Source organism: Stegostoma tigrinum, chromosome 39 (genome assembly GCF_030684315.1).
Source record: "Stegostoma tigrinum isolate sSteTig4 chromosome 39, sSteTig4.hap1, whole genome shotgun sequence".
Classification (NCBI taxonomy): Eukaryota; Metazoa; Chordata; class Chondrichthyes; order Orectolobiformes; family Stegostomatidae; genus Stegostoma; species Stegostoma tigrinum.
This window is the reverse complement of record NC_081392.1, coordinates 3,085,556-3,105,975: the sequence shown is the minus strand read 5'-3', so window position 1 is coordinate 3,105,975 and position 20,420 is coordinate 3,085,556. Positions and strand designations below refer to the sequence as shown.

The 20,420-nt window shown below is 40.2% G+C and overlaps 1 protein-coding gene across 1 annotated transcript in view; it reads left to right on the top strand.

Moving 5' to 3' along the window:
- The window catches only part of zc3h4 (zinc finger CCCH-type containing 4), a 75,436-nt gene extending 55,695 nt beyond the window's left edge, over positions 1 to 19,741 (top strand). The window contains exons 11-12 of the mRNA XM_059641041.1: positions 8,544 to 8,786; positions 12,565 to 19,741. Of these exons, the coding sequence (XP_059497024.1) occupies positions 8,544 to 8,786; positions 12,565 to 14,066 (1,745 nt within the window). The 3' untranslated portion in view covers positions 14,067 to 19,741. The remainder of the gene's footprint in view (positions 1 to 8,543; positions 8,787 to 12,564) is intronic.
- Positions 19,742 to 20,420: the final 679 nt, after the last annotated feature.

The window sequence follows — 20,420 nt, the reverse complement described above, 5'->3', positions numbered from 1 at the left end:
AAGTAGACCCTTTTCTCATTCATTTAAAGGATGTGAGGGTGCTGCTGGCTAACCCAGTATTTACTGGTCAACCACATTGCTGTGGGTCTGGAATCACATTTAGGCCACGCCAGACCAGGGCAGCTTCCTTTCCTAAAAGACATGAGTGAACCAGCATTGACAATGGATTCATGGTCATTAGACTACAAACCAAAAGAACTGCGGATGCTGTAAATCAGGAACAAAGACAAAGTTGCTGAAAAGCTCAGCATGTCTGGCAGCACCTGTGGAGGAGAAAACAGAGTTAACGTTTTGGGTCTGGTGACCCTTCCTCAGAACCTTCCTCAGTTCTGAGGAAGGGTCACCGGACCTGAAACGTTAACTCTGTTTTCTCCCCATTATTAGACTCTTACTTCCATATTTTTATTGAAATCAAATTCTAGCATTTGCTATGGCAGGATTCAAACCTGAGTCCCCAGAACATTTCCTAGTCTCTGGATTAACAGTCCAGCAATAATACCATAAGGCCATCGCATTCCTGGTCCGTTAGGCCTCCTATTTGTTATGATTGTTGGCTACAACTTCATTTTCCCATTCCTTTCCAATATCCCTTGATTGTGAGAGACCAAAAATCTGTTAATCTTAATCTTATCTATAGTTCACATCAACAAGGAGCATTCACACTGCTTTGGTAGAGAAGTCTAAAATTGCTCAATCTTTTGAGAGAAGTAATTTGCTCTCGTCTTAGCCCTAAATGACTGATGCCTTACCCTGAAACTATGCTATCATGTTCTAGATTCTTCAGCTGGGGAGAACTAGCCTTTCAGTGTCTACCATGTCAAGCTCCTTTAGAATCTTCTATATTTTAACAAGCTCGCGTCCCATTCTGAAAAACACCAAACAAAATAGGACTAATTTGCTCAAACTCTCATTATAGATCAACCCTCTCATGCCAGGGACCAATCTAGTGAATATTTACAGTACCAGCTCCAATGGAAGTATATCATGACTTAAGTATGAGAGCAAAAATGTGCATAGTACTCCAGACATGGTTTGTTAAAACCCTGTAATTCCTTTGCAAAAAGTATTGCTATGATGTATGAAAGAGCCTTGCTAGGGCAAACAGGAGCAGATATTCCAAAATGCAGCATTCACATACTGTAGTGTGCCGTTGAGATCACGTTGCATTGAAACAGTGCAGGATTTATTCTGTGTCAAAAGTTATCAGAACATGTTTATGGAAGAAGAAGCAGATTCTGTGAAGTGGAACAGAATGGAAATTGTTTTTAAGTATATCTGGAATACAGCCCAAGGGACTTCGGTTTGAAATAAATTGGATGAGTTGATTAACCTTTAGCTATCTAATATTCATTTGTAAATATAGATTTACAAAAATATATTGTGTATTTTGAATTATTATTAACGTAATAAAAAAGGGTTGAGCAGCTTTATTGCCCTCTACCGTTAACCCTGCTGAAGCAGATATGTTTTGTTAAGGTACAAGTGTAAAGTACCTCACCAAATGTGATCCTGTGCAGCAAATAGGAGGCTGTTGAAATCTGGGAGGCTTAGGAGTCTTGCCAACATGCATAAGCTTATTGTCCACTGTTGGTGCTGGATAGCAGGCAGAATGTTTGTCCACCTAATAAAGTGGTCAGGAGCAGGTGCAAGAAGATACTACTACTCCTGCCTCTCCATTTGGATCAGTAAAGGGTAAAGAACAGCAATAACTTCTGAAATCTGTTCAGGTCAACTTCCATGACCAGAATGTTCTCTGTAGAAAGCAACAGTTGCTGGTTTTCCTGCTGTGAAATTAGTTTGACCAATTGAAAGAAGTCTGTGTGGGAATATTTGAGCAAAAGTGATCATGTATCATAATATTTAGATTAAATTAATAAGGAACAATGTAATGCAAGGCTTCTATATTGGAAGACTGATTTCAATGTGATAAGGAGGATCTAGCCAGGAAAGGGAGGAAATGCTTCAGTTATAAGCTAAGTACAATCCAACAAGGGCAAAAGATAAGGGAACCAAACCAATAAAAAAGGAAGGTGTATGATGCCTGTCAGGTGAATTATTCAGCTAAGAATCGGGTCAAGACTTTAAGATATGGGGGCAGAAATTAGGCCATTCAGCCCATCGAGTCAGCTCCACCATTCAGTCATGGCTGATAAGTTTTTCAATCCTGTAACTGCTTTCTCCCCGTAACCCTTGTCCCCTTGACAGTCAACCTATCTATCTCTGTCTTAAATATACTCAATGACCTGGCCTCCACAGCCTTCTGTGGCAGTGAATTCCATAGATTCACCACTCTCTAGATGAAGAAGTTTCTCCTTATCTCTGTTCTAAAAGGTCTTCCCTTTACTCAAAGACTGTGCCCTCATGTCCTCATCTCTCCTACCAATGGAAACATCTTCCCAACATCCACTCTGTCTCGGCCATTCAACTCAAATACTGGGTTGAGAGAGGAACTGAAGAGGAAAATAGGACTGGTAAAGACAGAGTATGAAAATAGAATGGTAGACAGTATAAAAGGGAATTTAAAAATCTTCAACCAACAGCTAGTAAAAGGTGAAGTGGATCCTATTAGGCGTAAAGAATGCAATATTTGTTTGGAGAACAGGGCATGGTCATAATATGTTTTAAATTATTTGTTTTGGTGTTTACTAAGGAAAAAGAATCTGACAAAATAACAATATATCTGGAGATGGTAGAGGTAAAGTGTATGGTACAATTTGAAAGGGAAAGGGTACTGGAAAAGCTGGATCTGCTTTGCGTAGATAAAAACACCTGGTCCAGATGACTTGCATTCCAGGTTACTGAAGTAAGTGCAGAAGGGAATAATCTGACTTAATTATTCAAGCTTCCCTAGATAAGAGGTTATGCCAGACGGTTGGTTCGTGGCAAAGATCACACCTTTGAATAATAAAGGTGCAAGCACGGTACTGGCACCTTGAGGCCAGTTAGTCTAACATCAGTGGTGGCTAAGGTTTTAGAATTCATTGATAGTGGAAACATCACCAGATACTTTGAGATGTTTGAGTTAATCCCGGAGAAACCACACCAAGTTACAAAAGGCAGTTTGTGCTTGACTAATCTAAGTTTTCAGGAAGTAACAGAAAAGGTTTACGAAGGGAATGTGGTAGGTATGGCCTGTATGGATTTGTACCACATAAAAGGCTTGTCAACAAAATTGAGACTTTTGGAATAGACTGGCAATTGGATTTTAAAAAATTGGCTTAATGGAAGAGTGGCAAATAATGAGAATGATACAAATATACTAGAATATAGATAAATCAGCAGAATGGGCAGAGATGGCTGAGGTGATGCATTTTGGCAGAGGAGATGGAGGGTAAGGGACAAAAAAGTGTTTTGGTGGGGACATAGTCGGTGGACAGTGCATATGCATGGAAATTTAAAGGTAGCAGGACATCCTGCACAGAATCATACAGTGGAGAAAGGCCTTTTGGCCCTTTGAGTCTGCACTGACATTTACTATTTGCACTAATCCCAAAATCCTGCACTTGTCTCATATTCCTGAATGTTATGATTTTTCAAGTGCTCATCCAAATATTTTTTATAAAGTTCCTGGCCTCAGCTATCTTGCCAGGCAGTCAATTTCAGATTTCCACCAGTCTGAGTGAAAGAGTTTTTTTACTCAAATCCCCTCTGAATCTCCTGCCTCCTAGCATAAAACTTATTATTGATCCCTCAACCAAGGGAGACTGCTGCTCTCTACTCATCCTTATCCATATACCTCATAATCTTATACAGCTCAATCATGTCCTCCCAACAGCCTTCTCTCTTTAAAGGAAGCAATCCAAGCCTATCTAGTCTCTCCTTTTAGGTCAATTGCTCCATTGCTATCAAAGACTAAAGATGCCATACTGACAGTAAACAGGCCTAATGTTATGTACAGAATCCCATGCAGCAAGTACGTTTTACGTTACTTTGAATAAACCGGGAGGAAACTGATGACCAGGATACATGAACACAAGCTGGCAGTAAAAAGACATGACCAACATTCACCTGTCTTGATACACACAGACAGTGAAGGCCAAAGTGACTATACTGGGACAAGCAAACAACAGACATGCAAGGGAATTTCTGGAAGCCTGGTTGTCAACATGGGACTCCATTAACAAACATGTAGAAATAGACCCCGTGTACAGACTACTGCTGAATAACAGAACTGGAAGTGACAAAACCCACCACACCAGAGGATCATATAAATTCGGAACAGAGCAGAACACCAAAATTTTGATTAGAGGTTGCACAGATGATGTTGCCTAGAATGGTAAGGAAACGTCTGTACACAATATGGATCAACTGGCTTGGTGAGCAAATGAACATCAATTGCTGCATCCCGGGCAACATTCTCGTGAACCTCCTCTGTACCCTCTCTCGTGCTGTCACATCTTTTTTGTAGTGAAATGACCAGAACTGCACACAGTACTCCAGCTGCGGCTAACCAATGGCCTGTACAACTTCAACATTACCACTTTGCTGTTATACTCTTTGCCACGACTGATGAAAGCAAGGTCCTACGTGCCTCTTCAACTATCCTTTTCATGTGCTGTACTGACTTCAGGGATCTGTAAATAATTATCTCAAGATCCCTTTGTTCCTCTAAGCTACCCACTGTCCTGTCATTCATTAAATGCTCCCAAATGTTGTTTCTTCTTCCAAAGTTCATCACCACATATCATCAGGGTTAAATACCATCTGCTGTTTCACTGCCCATATGACCATCCATTTATATCTTCTGGTAACCTACAACCATCTTCTTCAGTGTTAACCACCTTACCAGTCTTGGTGTTGTCTGTAAACTTCACATTCCTGCAACATTTTGACCTATATCATGCATATACATAATAAACAATAAGGGTCCCAGTACTGATCTTTGGCCTCCATTCACTCACAGTCTTCTACCTTTTGCCCTATTACTAAGCTGGTTTCTGATCCACATCACTAAGTTTCCCTGAATTCCAAGTGCTTTAACCTTTTCAGTCAGTCTCCCATGCGATGCCTTGCTAAAATTCATATAAACTGCATCAGCCAGACTTCCCTTATCCACATATTTGATCATATTTTTGAAAAATTGTAACAAATTTGTTAGGCATAACTTCCCTCTGACAAAGCCATGCTGACTATCTGTAATTAAACCTGACCACCCCTAATTAACCCATGATTTTCCAAGTGGATATTTGTTCTCACTTTCAGAATTTTAGTTATAATTTCCCTCCATGGTCAACAAACCAGATGGAATCCAGTGCTTCTTCGGTAGATGCATGGAGCAGAAAATCAGGGATGTTATGCCTAACTCACATAAAATGCCGGTTCTGCCTCAACTAGAGTAGTGCATCCATTTCTGCTCACCACTCTGTAGAGAAGACATTGAAGTCCTCGAGAAAATGCAGAGGATATTTCCAGACTGGTTTCAGCAATAGGGTCTATTAGTTGTAACTTTAGTTTAATAAAGCTGTGGTTCCCTTGGAGCAAAGGAGATTGAGGCATGATTTGGTAAAGGTCTACTCAATTATGATAGGTTCAGATAAAGTAGATGAGGAAAATCCCTTTCTATTAGGTGATAGTCTGAGGTTTAGGGGACACAGGTTTAAGATTTTAAGCAAGAGTTACATGGGGAATGTGAGAAAGAGCTATAGTATGCAGCGAGTGGCCATGACCTGGAACTTACGATCTACAATAATTTCAAAAGGGAATTGGATGGGTATTTTACAGGGGCTGAACTGGCAAATGGGATTGATGGGATCCGGTATGAACTTGATGGGGTAAATGGCCTCCTTCGGCACCTCCAGAATGAAGTGATTGACAATATGGAATTATGTATAGCATTCTTTGTGTTTGTCCAGTTCTACAGATACATAATATTTGGTGATTTCCTCTTGCAGCCAGTTGATATTTCAGCTAAAGCAACGTATTTGCACACTGGCAGAGAACATTAGCATTTTGGATTCCATTCTATATTCTCATGTTGAGTTACTATCTGACCTCTTTTTGCCATTGTTACAATGGCAGAAAACACTGAAGAGGCAGTGTATCATAAGAACTAGCAGCAGGAGTAGGCCATTTGGCCCCTTGAGCCTGCCCCGCCATTTAATAAGAGACTCAGCTCCACTTACCTGCCCTCTCACCATAACCCTTAATTCCTTTACTGTTCAAAAATTTATCTTGCCTTGCCTTAAAAACATTCAGCGAGGTAGCTTCACCTGCTTTACTGGGCGGGGAGTTCTACAGATTCACAACCCTTTGGGTGAAGAAGTTCCTCCTGACCTCAGTCCTACATCTGCTTCCCTTTATTTTGAGGCGATGCCCTGTAGTCCTAGTTTCACCTGCTAGCGGTAACAACCTCCCTGCCTCCACCTTATCTATTTCCCTCATAATCTTATATGTTTCTATAAGATCTCCCCTCATTCTTCTGAATTCCAAGGAGTATAATCCTAGTTTACTCAGTCTCTCCTCATAATCCAACCCTCTCAATTCTGGAATCAACTGAGTGAATCTCTTCTGCATCCCTTCCAGTGCTAGTATATCTCTTCTCAATTAAGGAGACCAAAACTGCACACAGTACTCCAGGTGTGACCTCGCAAGGACCCTATACAGCTGCAGCATAGCCTCCCTGTTTTTAAACTCCATCCCTATAGCAATGGCAGACAAAATTACATTTGCCTTTTTAATTACCTGCTGTACCTGCAATCCTACTTTTAACAATTCATGCACAAGGACACCCAAGTCCTTTTGCACAGCAGCGTACTGCAGTTTTTCACCATTTAAAACATAGTCCGTTCTGCTGTTATTCCTACCAAACTGGATGACCTCACACTTATCAGCACTGTACTCCATCTGCTAGATCTTTGCCCACTCACTTAGACTATCTATATCCCTCTGCAGACTTTCAGTGTCTTCTGCACACTTTGTTCTACCACTCACCTTAGTGTCATCTGCAAATTTTGACACACCACACTTAGTCCCCAACTCCAGATCATCTATGTAAATTGTAAACAATTGCGGTCCCAACCCTGATCCCTGAGGCACACCACTAGCCACTGACCGCCAACCATAAAAACACCCATTTACCCCTACTGTTTTCTTTTTACTGGTCAACCAATCCTCTATCCATGCCAATACATTACCTGTAATACCATACAACTTTATCTTATGTAGCAGCCTTTGGTGTGGCTCCTTGTCAAATGCCTTCTGGAAATCCAGATACACCATAAGACACAGGAGTGGAATTAAGGCCATTCGGCCCGTCAAGTCCACTCCACCATTTAATCATGGCTGATGGGCATTTCAGCTCTGCTTCCCTGCATTCTCCCCGTAGCCCTTGATTCCTTGCGAGATCAAGAATTTATCGATCTCTGCCTCGAAGACATTTAACGTCCCGGCCTCCACTGCTCTGTGGCAATGAATTCCACAGGTCCACCACTCTGGCTGAAGAAATGTCTCCTCATTTCCGTTTTAAATTTACCCCCTCTAATTCTAAGGCTGTGACCACGGGTCCTAGTCTCCCCACCTAACAGAAACAACTTCACAGCATCTACCCTTTTGAAGCCATACATTATCTTGTAAGTTTCTATTAGATCTCCCCTCAACCTTCTAAACTCTAATGAATACAATCCCAGGATCCACAGCCATTCATCGCACGTTAAATCTACCATTCCAGGGATCATCAGTGTGAATCTCTGCTGGACACGCTCCAGCGCCAGTATGTCCTTCCTGAGGTGTGGGGCCCAAAATTGAACACAGTATTCTAAATGGGGTCTAACTAGAGCTTTATAAAAGTCTCAGAAGCACATCACTGCTTTTATATTCCAACCCTCTTGAGATAAACGACAATATTACATTCGCTTTCTTAATCACGGACTCTACCTGCAAGTTAACCTTTAGAGAATCCTGGACCAACACACCCAGATCCCTTTGTACTTCTGCTTTATGAATTTCTTCACCGTTTAGAAAATAGTCCATGCCTGTATTCTTTTTTCCAAAGTGCAACATGCCCATCCACAGGTTCCCCATTGCCCACTATGCAAGTAATGTCCTCGGAATCTCACCGCATTAGTTAAACGTGACCTACCCTTCATGCACCCATGCTGGGTATTTCCAATAGGACAATTTATATCCAACAGTATCCCAGCAGGTGGTCAAAGAGCACTTTTGAACAAGGTCTAGAAGCAAAATGTATTTTCATCTTCTTTTGCAGTGGCCAAATTGTAGGTAAAGACAAAATGGAGGAGTCTGTATCTTCACAAGTAATGCGTCAGAATAATTTTCACCTATTTGCCAAGTGATTTCTACATCTGCCTACCCTAGCCACCGCTATAAACAATATGGAATAATCATTGTCCTTTTTTACTCTGTGAAGAGGGTGTCATTTCCAAACAATTATTCTCTTGAACTGTATAAAACAACATACCCCCAAAAAAACTACTACTTGTTGAAGCAAAAATAGATTGTGATAGATCTGTGAGAATAATCAACCAATCCAACAGAAAGCTACATTATCTCTCTTTGTTCACTCTTCCTGTTCATATCTCTGCCAGGTGCTTTTGAAGAGATAGATGAAGGAGATGGCCAGCCAGTTCTGCTGCCAGATATCGAGGAAATGGAAGCTGAGGAGAATGGAGGTGATTCATCTGGCCAGAAAACCAATGTAAATATTCCTGACTTTCTTCCTGCGGCCCAACGAGCACTTTTCCTCCGCATCCAACAAAAGCAGCAGGAGGAAGAGGAGAAGGCGAAGAGGAGAGCAGAGAGAAACCAACAGGAGAAAGAAAATGAGGAAGGTACATATTATTTTTATATTCTGATTAGGCATTGTAAAATAACTTGTCTTTATTAAATATCTCAGTGCAGTCACCTAGAAACAAGTAAGCAGATGTTTTCCATTTATCTTTAAATGGCGTGTAATTACTACTGACAGTATTTGAAAATTTGTTGCAATCTGAAAAAGTTGTATCTACTGTATTAAAATATATTAGTCAAAAGAATTAGTAGCAAGAGAAGGGCATTCAATCCTCATTTGGTAAAATTATTGTTGATCTGATTGTGGTCTGAGCTGCAACTTGCTGTCTGCCCCCTTTATAACACTTGACTACAGTGTCAGTTTATCTAACTCAACCTTGAGTACATTCAATGGCCCAGCTTTCATTACTCCTAGGGGAAGAGAATTTCACAAAAAGACAACCTTCTAAGAAAAGCATTTATCCTCATCTCTATTTTAAATTGGAGCCCCGAATCTTTGTCCCATCATTCTAGACAGCTCCACAAGAGGAAGATAATAAAATGTGAGGCTGGATGAACACAGCAGGCCAAGCAGCATCTCAGGAGCACAAAAGCTGACGTTTCCTCCACAAGAGGAACATCTTTTCAGAATCATTGTCCAACAACTTTTGGATTTTTTTGTTTCGATAACATAATTTCTTATTCTTCTAAACTCCAATGGAGATGGGACCAAACTGCTCAACCTTTCCTCAGAAGCTAACCTTTTCATCCCCAGGAGTCTGCTGAGCTAATTATTTTCTGAATTGCATCTGATGAAGTTCTATCATAATTTTTAAATACACAGCATTGTATCTGTGGTTTCTTTAAGGCTGTGTACAGTTGTAGCAGTACTTGTTTATTTTTGTGCTCAGTTCCCCTTGCAGTAAATGACAACATTCCATTTGCCTTCCACTTACTGTACCCACATACCAACATTTTTCTGACTCATACCAGGACACCTGGATCCCTCGAGACTGTATAGTTCTGCTGTCTTTCCATTCAAACAGTATACTGCTTTCCTATTCTCCCTGCCGAAGTGACCAAGTTTACATTTTCCCACATGTACTCTTGTCAGTTTTTTGTCCTTTCATTTAACCAATCTTTGTCCCTTCTAGGTTTTTTTTAATGTCCTCTTGATAACCTACTTTTCCACCTACCTTTGTTTGGAAATTTAGTTACCATATATTGGATCTTGTCATCGAAGTTATTGACTTAGCTTATAGCTAGGTGAGGCCCAGGACATGTCCATTTGCACTCCATTAGTTACAAATTGCCTTCTTGAAAATAACCCAGCCTACATTATGTTTCCTTTTAATCAGTCCATCAGTACTCAAACAATGCAACCTCCTCGACTATGAACTTGTTATTGTGTAGTACCCTGGATGAGCTACTTTATTAAATTACCTTCTGGAAATTCAAGTTTATTCCATTTACAGGTTTCCTTTGTCCGGCTTGGTTATTACTTCAGACTTGTCAAGAACGATTTCCTTTTCACAAAGCCATGTTGATTCTGCTAGATTGAATTATGATTTTCTAACTGTTGGACCCTGAAAATTCGTTAATAATGGATTGCATTGTTTTTCTGTGATAAATGATAGGCTGACTGGCCTACAGTTCGTTTTTGCTTTCCGTCTGCCGCCTTTCTTGGAGATGTTGGGTTTGTAATTTTTGTATCTACTGGAACTTCTGGAAGCTTGCAAGCAATGCATCCACTGTTTCTGCAGCCACTTCATATAAGACAGTCAGATACTGGCCATCTAGTCCAGGAAACCTGTCAATCCGCAAGATTTTGCACTACTTTTTCGCTCGTAATTATGATGAATTTAAACATATCCATTGAATTCACTCAGTCAAAAACATTGAAAGTAAACTTTATTCGTTGGGGTTGAATTTCACATCGGCAGTTGTTTTCCCCCAAACTGCATGAATTGATGCTGCTAAGCCTATGTTTTTAAATGGAGAATACAGTTAGGTTAGTTTGAGGGTAGATGGAGTGCGGGGGGCGTGGGGTGATGTACAGAGCAGGCGGAGAGTGAAGGATCAGGCAATGGGATTGAAATTCACACTAAGCATTTTCAACTCTTCCCCAAACTGCATTCCCACCTAACCCGTTGTTAAACAGTTCTCGCAGCCCCCAAATAGACTGGGCATTAAAATAGAGTCACAGCGGATAAAGGTTGGGAAGATAGAATCATGTAGGTCATACAATCTCTACAGTGTGGAAGCAGGTCCTTCAGGCCAGCAAATCCACACCAACCCTCAGAGTCATCTGCCTAGACCCATCCACCCGAACTACACATCCCTAAACACTATGGGGCAATTTAACGTGGCCGATCCACCTAACCTGCACATCTTTGGACTGTGGGAGGAAACCCACGCAGACACGGGGAGAACGTGCAAACTCCACACAGGTGGTCGCCCAAGGGTGGAAGTGAACCCGGGTCCCTGGCGCTGTGAGACAGCATTGCCAGCCACTGAGCCACCATGCTGCATCAAAGTAAGACTCTCAATGTCACTTCCAGTTCTTCAGCAAATATTTGCATCTCCCTGCCACAGCAGGTCAGAACATTCAGGGTACATCAACAATCTTTCCACTCTATCAAACCTTTCTGGATCTGATCATCCCCAGTAAGTTGCTCCTTGGTAAATTCCCTTTTTCTAAATTTTAAAGAATCTTGTCTGTTCTCTTCCCCATTTTGAACAGAAACTGACTCCTTACAAACATCCGAGTTGGTCTTTTTACATAGATAACAAAGTATGGAGCTGGATGAACACAGCAGGCCAAGCAGCATCTCAGGAGCACAAAGGCTGACGTTTCGGGCCTAGACCCTTCATCTCTGAAGAAGGGTCTAGGCCCGAAACGTCAGCCTTTGTGCTCCTGAGATGCTGCTTGGCCTGTTGTGTTCATCCAGCTCCACACTTTGTTATCTTGGATTCTACAGCATCTGCAGTTCCCATTATCACTGGTCTTTTTACACAGTTTTCTTCTGCTTCACCACAGCAACAAACTCTGTTCATCTGTGTTTTCTTAAGAGATGCTGAAAACTGCAGTAGAGAACTCAATAGTTTGTTTGACTTTCTATCCTTATGGAAACCAGAGATCACTCGGGCACTTCTTTGAAATGAGATGTGTATCAGGAATTTACAATCCCTCCCTCCTTTCATTCTCAAATCTTGTGTTTTGTTTCAAATTGAAAGGATATTTTGAAACATAATCATCTTGGAAAGTTCAGTGTTTATGACAGCATAAAAATTTTACTGTCTTATATGCTTCATTGTCATTTTCATGTTTTTAAACTGCCTCACCTTGCATGACTCAACTGGGAGTAGCAAAGTGGAGAAACCAGAATTATGCACTAAATTGCACTACAAAGTATATTGAAAGTTTGTGCACTTTCTTACTTTAGATTAGATTCCCTACAGTATGGAAACAGGCCCTTCGGCCCAACAAGTCCACACCGGCCCTTGAAGCATCCCACCCAGACTCATCCCCCTATAATCCAGACACCCTTGAACACTACGGGCAATTTTAGCACGGCCAATCCACGTAACCTGCACATCTTTGGACTGTGGGAGGAAACTGGAGCTCCCGGAGGAAACCCAAGCAGACACAGGGAGAATGTGCAAACTCCACGCAGACAGTTGCCCGAGGCTAGAATTGAACCCAGCTTCCTGGTGCTGTGAGGCTACAGTGCTAACCACTGAGCCACCTTGTCACTCCAAAGGATATTTATTGTGCTATCATTCCTAAACTGGAATAACTCTTGCAATATGTAGTAATGTTCTGTTCTGTGCTTGTAGGTGACGGTGATAATTGGTACTCAAGTGATGAAGAGGATGGTGGAAGCAGTATGAGCTCCATTTTAAAAACACTCCGTCAGCAGTCTGCTAGCAAGTCTCAATTGCAAGCCCAGAAGATGGTACATAACAACAATGGGAACAGCCAGAATGCTGTTGATCCACGCCTTCAGAAAGAGAGACAGTCAAATGTGAATCGACCAGTGGACCCTCGGATTTCAAGGGACCCCAGGCTTTCTCGAAGCACAGAGAACACATCAGGAATTCCTGCTTCCGAAATGCTTGCTGCAGAAAGCAGGACTGTGACTGTTCTGAAAACAGATGCCCTTCATCAGCCACCCCCTGCCATTGTAAAACCTCAAGCTGCAGTTAATGAGGAGGAAGGAGAGAGAATTCTGAGGGACAGGGCTGTTGCCATTCCTCTTGATCCTTTACTGGGTTCCTCACTCAGGGACCCCAGGTGTCAGCTTAAGCAGTTCAGCCATATTAAAATGGACATCTCTCTGGGTAAACCTCATTTTGCTAAAAGTGTTTTATGGAGCCCAGAGGACTTGATCCCACTGCCTATTCCTAAGCCCGATCCTGTAACTGCTCCTGTACCCTTTCCAGTATTGGATCCCCGGTTAAACCGTTCTCCACAAACTGGGGGGCCTTCAGACCCCAGGCAGCGCATTGCTGAACCAATAGTGGAGCCCCCTCAGCCAGCACCTAGTTCTGCCCTTCCAGACTTGAGCTTATTGTCAAGACTATTGAAGAGTGTCGATGCTTCAGCAACCAAGGGGACGGCACAGAGTGACAAGCCTTCTGACCCCAGGATGCGAAAGATGCCTGTGGATCCAAGACTGCAAAGGTCCACTGCTGGACTCCAAGCCTCTAACTCACAATCTGCAAAACCTCTGGAACAAACTGAGACCCCCACTGCCCCTTTAGGGAAGGAATTGAGTCCTGGTCTTGCTCCATATGATCCCAGGTTGGTTACTGCTGGTGGTCAGAGCAGAGGAGGAACTGGAGGACAGAGCAGTATGCTGACTGGCATTAGTTTGTATGACCCAAGAACTCAGAGCACCCAGGGTGCAAATATCAGAAGCTTAGAGTCTTCCAGTGAAGGTAACCAGCTGAAAGGGTCAGAAAACCCTAAAAGTACCAGTAAGCCAAAAGAGCCATTGTTTGTAAGAAAATCAGCATTGGATCAACTGGAAAATGATAAGTCAAGTTCAGAAACTTCCACAGACAGATATAATAGTTACAACAGGCCTAGGCCAAAACCAGCCACACCTGCTGCCCCCTCACAGGATTCAGGTCAGACAGGAGTGCATAGCCTCCCGGTGCCATCTCTGTTTGGACTGATTCACCCACAATTTTCTGAGGTGAAACAAGTCACTAAATCTGGCTCAGGTAGCCCTTTTGGTGGGAACAGTCCTCATGAGGAGACCGAGCAGGACACAACCTCCCTGAAGGATGTTTTTAAAGGGTTTGACCCAACTGCGTCACCGTTTTGTCAGTAAACTGTAAAAGGACAGTGAATGCTGCATTTAATCCTGTATATTTAACCTCATAGCAGGGGCTGGACACAGCATCGGGCAATGTTTTATCATATTCTTTAACTTTGTAATTTAATACATTGATAAATATGAATATGTTTAGAAAACATGTGATAGAATTCACTGAGTTAAAGTTTAGTCTGTTTGGAAGAACAAATCTGAATCCAAAATGTGATTCAAACAGTAGTTCAGACTCCTCAGAATCAAAACAAGCAAAAATGCGCTTTTTCCAGCTATTGATTTTGAAGCATTCTTTCTAAAGAAAAGTCAGTTTGTCTAATAGATGCTTGCCTGTCACAGAATGCAGAGCTCCCATTGATTTGGACATTTTTGCATGACTGGACGCAGTCTTTTAAAAGCAGTGCAGTGTCGTTAAATGTAGAAGTACATAACTGACATCAAAGGTGTATACAATATGTAATGAGTTGAATGGTGAATTTGGGCAGTATCTTTTGACACATTTAGGTAAGAATCTTGTTCTGTAGGTTCCTGAGTTTACCTCCTCCCACTTGACCTGGGGAGGAAGAGGTTGAAGCTGTGATTTATCAAATGAGTAGGCCACCTGCAGCCTCTGCCTCACCAGCTATTCCCAGTTTGCGAGGCAGAACGCTCAAAAACCTTTCACACATAAGGCTGCGAAATATTCTGGAATTGAACAAAGAATCTTATCAGAAATATTGAATATCTTAAACATGTATTTTAAAAATACAAGCATATATGTACATAAACTATACTTTTGCAAAACTGAGGGACAAAATGTTCAAAAGTGACTTTTTTTAATCAAAGAAAAAGAGCTTATATTAAAAAAAAATGAAGCACCTCGTGCAGCCCTGGTACCTGGTTCCCCAGAAACTGTGGCGAGAACTGATGGTTGTTTGTTAACATTCCTGGAACATGTCCAAATTGGATATGTGTCTTCCAGGTTACTAAGGCTTTCACAACTTAAGGATTCCACTGTCCATTACATTTTCACAACTGACTCCAAATACTGTATATTGAAACATTTCTTCTCTGGAGAAATTGTACACAAGGTGCTGCTTTGTTTTACTTATGTTTTAATATCTTTATATGGTAAATATGTACAAAATGCAGAGGAAAAAGTCAAGCATTCACGTAGTGTTAGACCTGTTTGTATCTGTAGCTTAGACACTGAAGAATCAGAGACTGATGGATTAGTGTAGAATAATCTGTGAATAAAATGTTTTTATTTCTGTTGTAATGCTCCCACCTTTCCTAAAATTGAGATCAGATATATAGCAACAAAATAATTTTGGTTTTAATAATATGTGTAAATATTTAGGATTTGCTGATAAATTTAATTGTAACAAAGTTTTTACTAACACTGCACTAATTCCTTGAAAGAATTAATTTATTTTTATAGTTATTATCAGCAGTGTTTTTATGCACTGGTCCATCTAGTACCAGTGAGCTAATTCCCTGTCACAGTGCTGTAAATTTGATGCCTTGCTTCCATGTCAGATGGTTGTAACTTCTCAGAGTTGCTAAGCAAATCCAAATAGACTGATTATCTTAATTGGTTTCAACAAGTCACATCCAATATTGTCATATCTAGAGACGGGCTGTATAGCAAATGCATTCCCAGAAGATGCTGCTAATTTACCAGCAGAGGTGTGTTGACAAGCAAGCAAGATAGGTACAAAAGTAACCTGCCAGTGTCAAGAAGGTTTCAAACCTGTCAGCAAGGTTTATATTGGATCGGTAAATGTGTTCACTGTTAGCTTTAGGGTTTAGCATTGCAGGGTTAATTTTTAGGATTATGAGATAGTGAGGCATGAGTAAAAGGTTCAAATATAGCCAAGGTGATGAGTTAATCTTGGGTGTACCTCAGTGCAAAATAGCCATGACCTAAGGCCAAATGGAATTGGCCTTGTTTCGTTGGGCTACATTAAAATCCTGTAGCATTATATATACAATTGATAACTTAGTAATGTGGATTTAGACCTGATACTAGGAGTGTGGCTAGTCATATTTCCATTATGAAGACTGTATCTAGAGTTTACAATGATGCTGTCTAGAAGAGCAATAGCTGTATTAGTTTTGGGATAGCAATGACCTTGTACAGTTCTACCAAATATATTTTTGTTACGCATGTAGTATAGTAAATAATCTGTAGTGTACTCCGTTGGTGCAATTAACATTTGTTGCACAAAGTTGTTTGTTGTTTGACCTTATGACACCCACCATTCAGTACCCACTGTGGAGCAGCTGGCTGATGTCTCACAGTGCAATATTCTAAGTCGTATTTACATGGTGTATGAACTTACAGTATCGGATACTTTGAACATTTGACAGGGTATATTCCAATATTTGAGTTCAGAGAGTTATGAAATGCAGGAGCACTAATGCCATTAGAAGCTGTTGATCAGGTTCTCAGCCTTTTTAAATTCACTTCCCAAATATTTGTTCTATATTATTAATGTTTTGGACATGATTTTTTTAAAATGAGGTGTATTTAAATCTTTTATGTATAAATTACTAAGGGTCTGTATAAATTGTTTGCTTTTATCCATTTCAAAATATGTGTGGGGTATTTGAATGAGCTCTTCTTGGAAACATGAGTCAGCATTTATTATAAGTAACAATCTTTAGCTGCGGTTTAGTAATACCCACACTTGATATCAACTTTCATTTGAAGCACATTTTATCTTTGGTGCATGAGTATTATCACTGAAATAATTATGAAAGTTCACTTAATTTTACTGATTTTTAAAGTTTGATCTAAATATGTCTTCCTCTTTTAAGATGTAATTCTCTCCATAACTGATATTCAAAATAGGAAAATATCCAGAAAGATGTAGTTAATTTGTGACCTTCTTGAAATCGTGTCCCTTGTACATCTTTTAAGTGAATATGGTCAGTTATGGTGCCACCTTGTTTTCTTTTTCTGACAGTCATTGAAAGGAGAAGCAAGGTGTAAATTCTATGCCACATATCCATTCTATGTTTTCTCTGTCACAAGATAACAGTTTTAATATACCAAATAGGAAAAGTTCCATTTTCAGAAATTTAAGCTATGAAAGTGGAAATAAATTCTTTGCACAGGAAGTATTAACAAATAGAATATTCAGGAATGAGAACTGTAGTTTACGAATGGATCAAATTATCTGGTGACAAATAAAATTGCCATTTGGCTGTTTTCACCAGTCTTACCAGGCTACCAGTTGTGATCCAATTTCGAGATGATGTGATATTTGATTTACTGTGGATGTGTCACGTGACAGTAAAAATGCGCTATTATCATCATATTGAGAAATTGAACTGCAGTTTAATATTTAGGTTGGCTAAAGTTTGTGATCTCTTTTGCTAAGACTGTGTCTTCTGAAGTCCCAGGATGTTGCCTATTCCAGGAGGTATCAAATGGGATAATAAGCTGCATTGTTCATAACAGCATCAGGTTGCAGTGTTGGAATGGGAAGAAATTGAAGGGCTTCTGCTCATAAGCTGAGTAGTATTCAGAAGTTTCACTAGCTTGGAATGGCATCTTATATTTGGTTTTACAGTGGACAGTATTATAATGGAGCTATTTATGTTTGTCATCTGGGCACTGCAAATCTTACTGCTTGTAACAACCAATATCTAACAGAGAAACCACACAGAATACAAAGTCAGTTGTAAATGAGCTGATCTTTGTTTAAAAATTTAGGGTGACTCTAAGTGAAAAGTATACTTTGCACATCTGTATTATCTCTTAAGTGAATTATTTTTGAGTGGCCAATATGCAGCCAGTGCTTCCTGTGTGTGTGTCTATATGTGTGCATTTGCACGCTATGTGCAGATGGCTTGATTAGTTTGTATTACAAACACATTTTAGGAAATTTATCTTGGATTATTCAGATGAGGCTGGAAAGTGATCATTTTTTGAAAAAGAAGAGCTTTCAGGATTACATGGCGAAGGCAGGAGAATTGCACTTGGTGAATTGCTAACTTGGAAAGCTGGTGCAGACATGATGGGCTGAATGGCCTCTGCTGCCATAATAATTCTATGAATCTGTAATTTAGTTGTTATAGTTATGCTTTGTTTAAAAGTCCATCACTCATTCAATTCGAGTGTTAATGACAACAAAGTAAATGAGTTTGATAAAACAGTACAAAGTGATTTTTGAAAAAAATATCATTGAGTTTGCGGGCTTATACTCCTTGAAGTGCACAGGATAAAAACCTCATGGTCAGTAGGCAGTGCTGCTTTGATTCAAATCCACTTCGTGACTCTGCTGACTTTTAGTAACAGTAGTGTGTTCAACAGTTTATGATGTCAAATTGCACTTGTTTTTAATAGGTTTAACATGTTCCATATACTATGGTGTGCCAATTCTAAAATGAATTAGAAAGATTTGAGTAGTTTCTTCAAAATGGATTGCAGTTGTCTTGATTCAGATCTTACTAGTACACTGAAATCTTTATTGTGGATTGATTAATTGATTGATTAGATTTGGTTGAGACAAAACTGGGATTTTAATGGTTTGGCTAACGTATATATACAAAAGTAGTCAACCGCATGTTCTCTTGGGCCAAATACAACTTCTGCACTGATTCCAAAACACGTTTTTTTATCTGTTCTGCCAATATGGAGAGCAAACATAGCTAATATTTACAAAGTACTTTGATATTTGCCTTGTGGCAGCTAAAATTACCACAAAAGGGATGTACAATATACAAAGTGTTGCCTCATGCTGTGTCCAGCCACTTCACACAGCTCCTACAAATCTGTTTTCCTTATATGTAAAAGAAAATCAGTCTTTGTATTTAACTGTCTTTGAAATGATCGTATTAATTAGTTAACTATATATCTTACTTTAAACAAAATATGCTATTTGAAGAGAGGGAGCAGCATGCTGAAGAAGCTAATGTAAGTGTGTTATGTTGCATCCTTAAACCATCAGTATCACATTTCATTTGTGATAGGTAGATTGTATTGTCATGTATCCTTCAACTTTTTAACCAACAACTAATAAAATGTACAATATTCTTGGTGATGGGTATGTCCTCTTGGTCTTTTTCAGGTTGTATTTAGCCTTTGTGCTAGTTGGTTATAAGTCACTTTCTCGATCAAGACCTGATGACCATTGCTAGAAAATGTTTGTACTAAACATTGAATGAGGTTATAATCAGGTTCTGTCATGATTCTTTCTTTGGTGAAGAAATCTATTGTCTAGGTCACTCTTAAAATAAAGGATTGTCACCTGGACAAGGTACTGAAGAACTGCTGGCTCCCATGAAATTGTACTCAATGTAGGAGCCATGGTAAAATGAGTAAATAGGGGAGAGGGGAAGCTACATATCTGCGGAGTGGTGAGTTTCTGTGTCTTCAGTTGAGATTCCCTTCACTGAAATATCGACAGAGATCGGAAGGTGGGATTGGAAGAGATGGTGCAGTTGAAAGGACACTGCTTTAATCCTTGTTGATACGGTGACAGACTGTTTAGCAGGCAGGAAAGTTCTTTGTAAACTGGGGTTGGAAAGACTATTGCGGTTCCCCAAATTGATCTGTAAAACTCTACCTGCAAAGGTGAAGCTGATTCTGTAAAAGTTTAAATAGGGTATAAGAGTATTACTGGAGCATGTGGAACCTACAGGGTTATGGTGTAAGTGAGAATATGGGACAGATCATGATTGCTCTTTCAAAAATGTAGTTATTAGACAGGTTTTGAGGAGTCAGCGGTTGAATTACTCTGCAGAATTCCCAGTCTCTGACCTGCTCTTGTAACAATATTTGTGTGGCTGGTTCAGTTCAGTTTATGATCAGTGGTAACTCTTAGGATCGTGAGATGATAGGCTAGTGGTATTATCGCTGGACTTAATCCAGTGAACCAGGTAATGTTCTGGAACATGGCAGATCGTGTAATTTGAATTCAATTTTTTTAAAAATCTGGAATTAAGAGTCTAATGATGACCATGAATCCATTGTCAATTGTTGGAAAAACCCAACTTGTTCACTAATTTCCTTTAGGGAAGAAAGCTGCTATCCTTACCTGGTCTGGCCTACGTGTGACTCCAGACCTACAGCAATGTGGTTGACTCTGAACTGCCCTTTGAACAATTAGAGATGGACAATAAATGCTGACTTCACCAGATACACCCTCATCCCGTGAATAAATAATTTAAGCAATTTTGATAGTGAGAATTTTAGTGACAGTAGCACCATTGAATGTCAAGAGGAAATGGCAAGATTCTCTCTTGTTGGAGATAGTTATTTCCTGGCACTTATATGGTGTGAATGTTGCTTAGTTTGGTGGTGTAAGAGCAATGTGCATAAAGGCCTGTGATGGGGTTTTACATGACAGGTCATTATGCAAGATC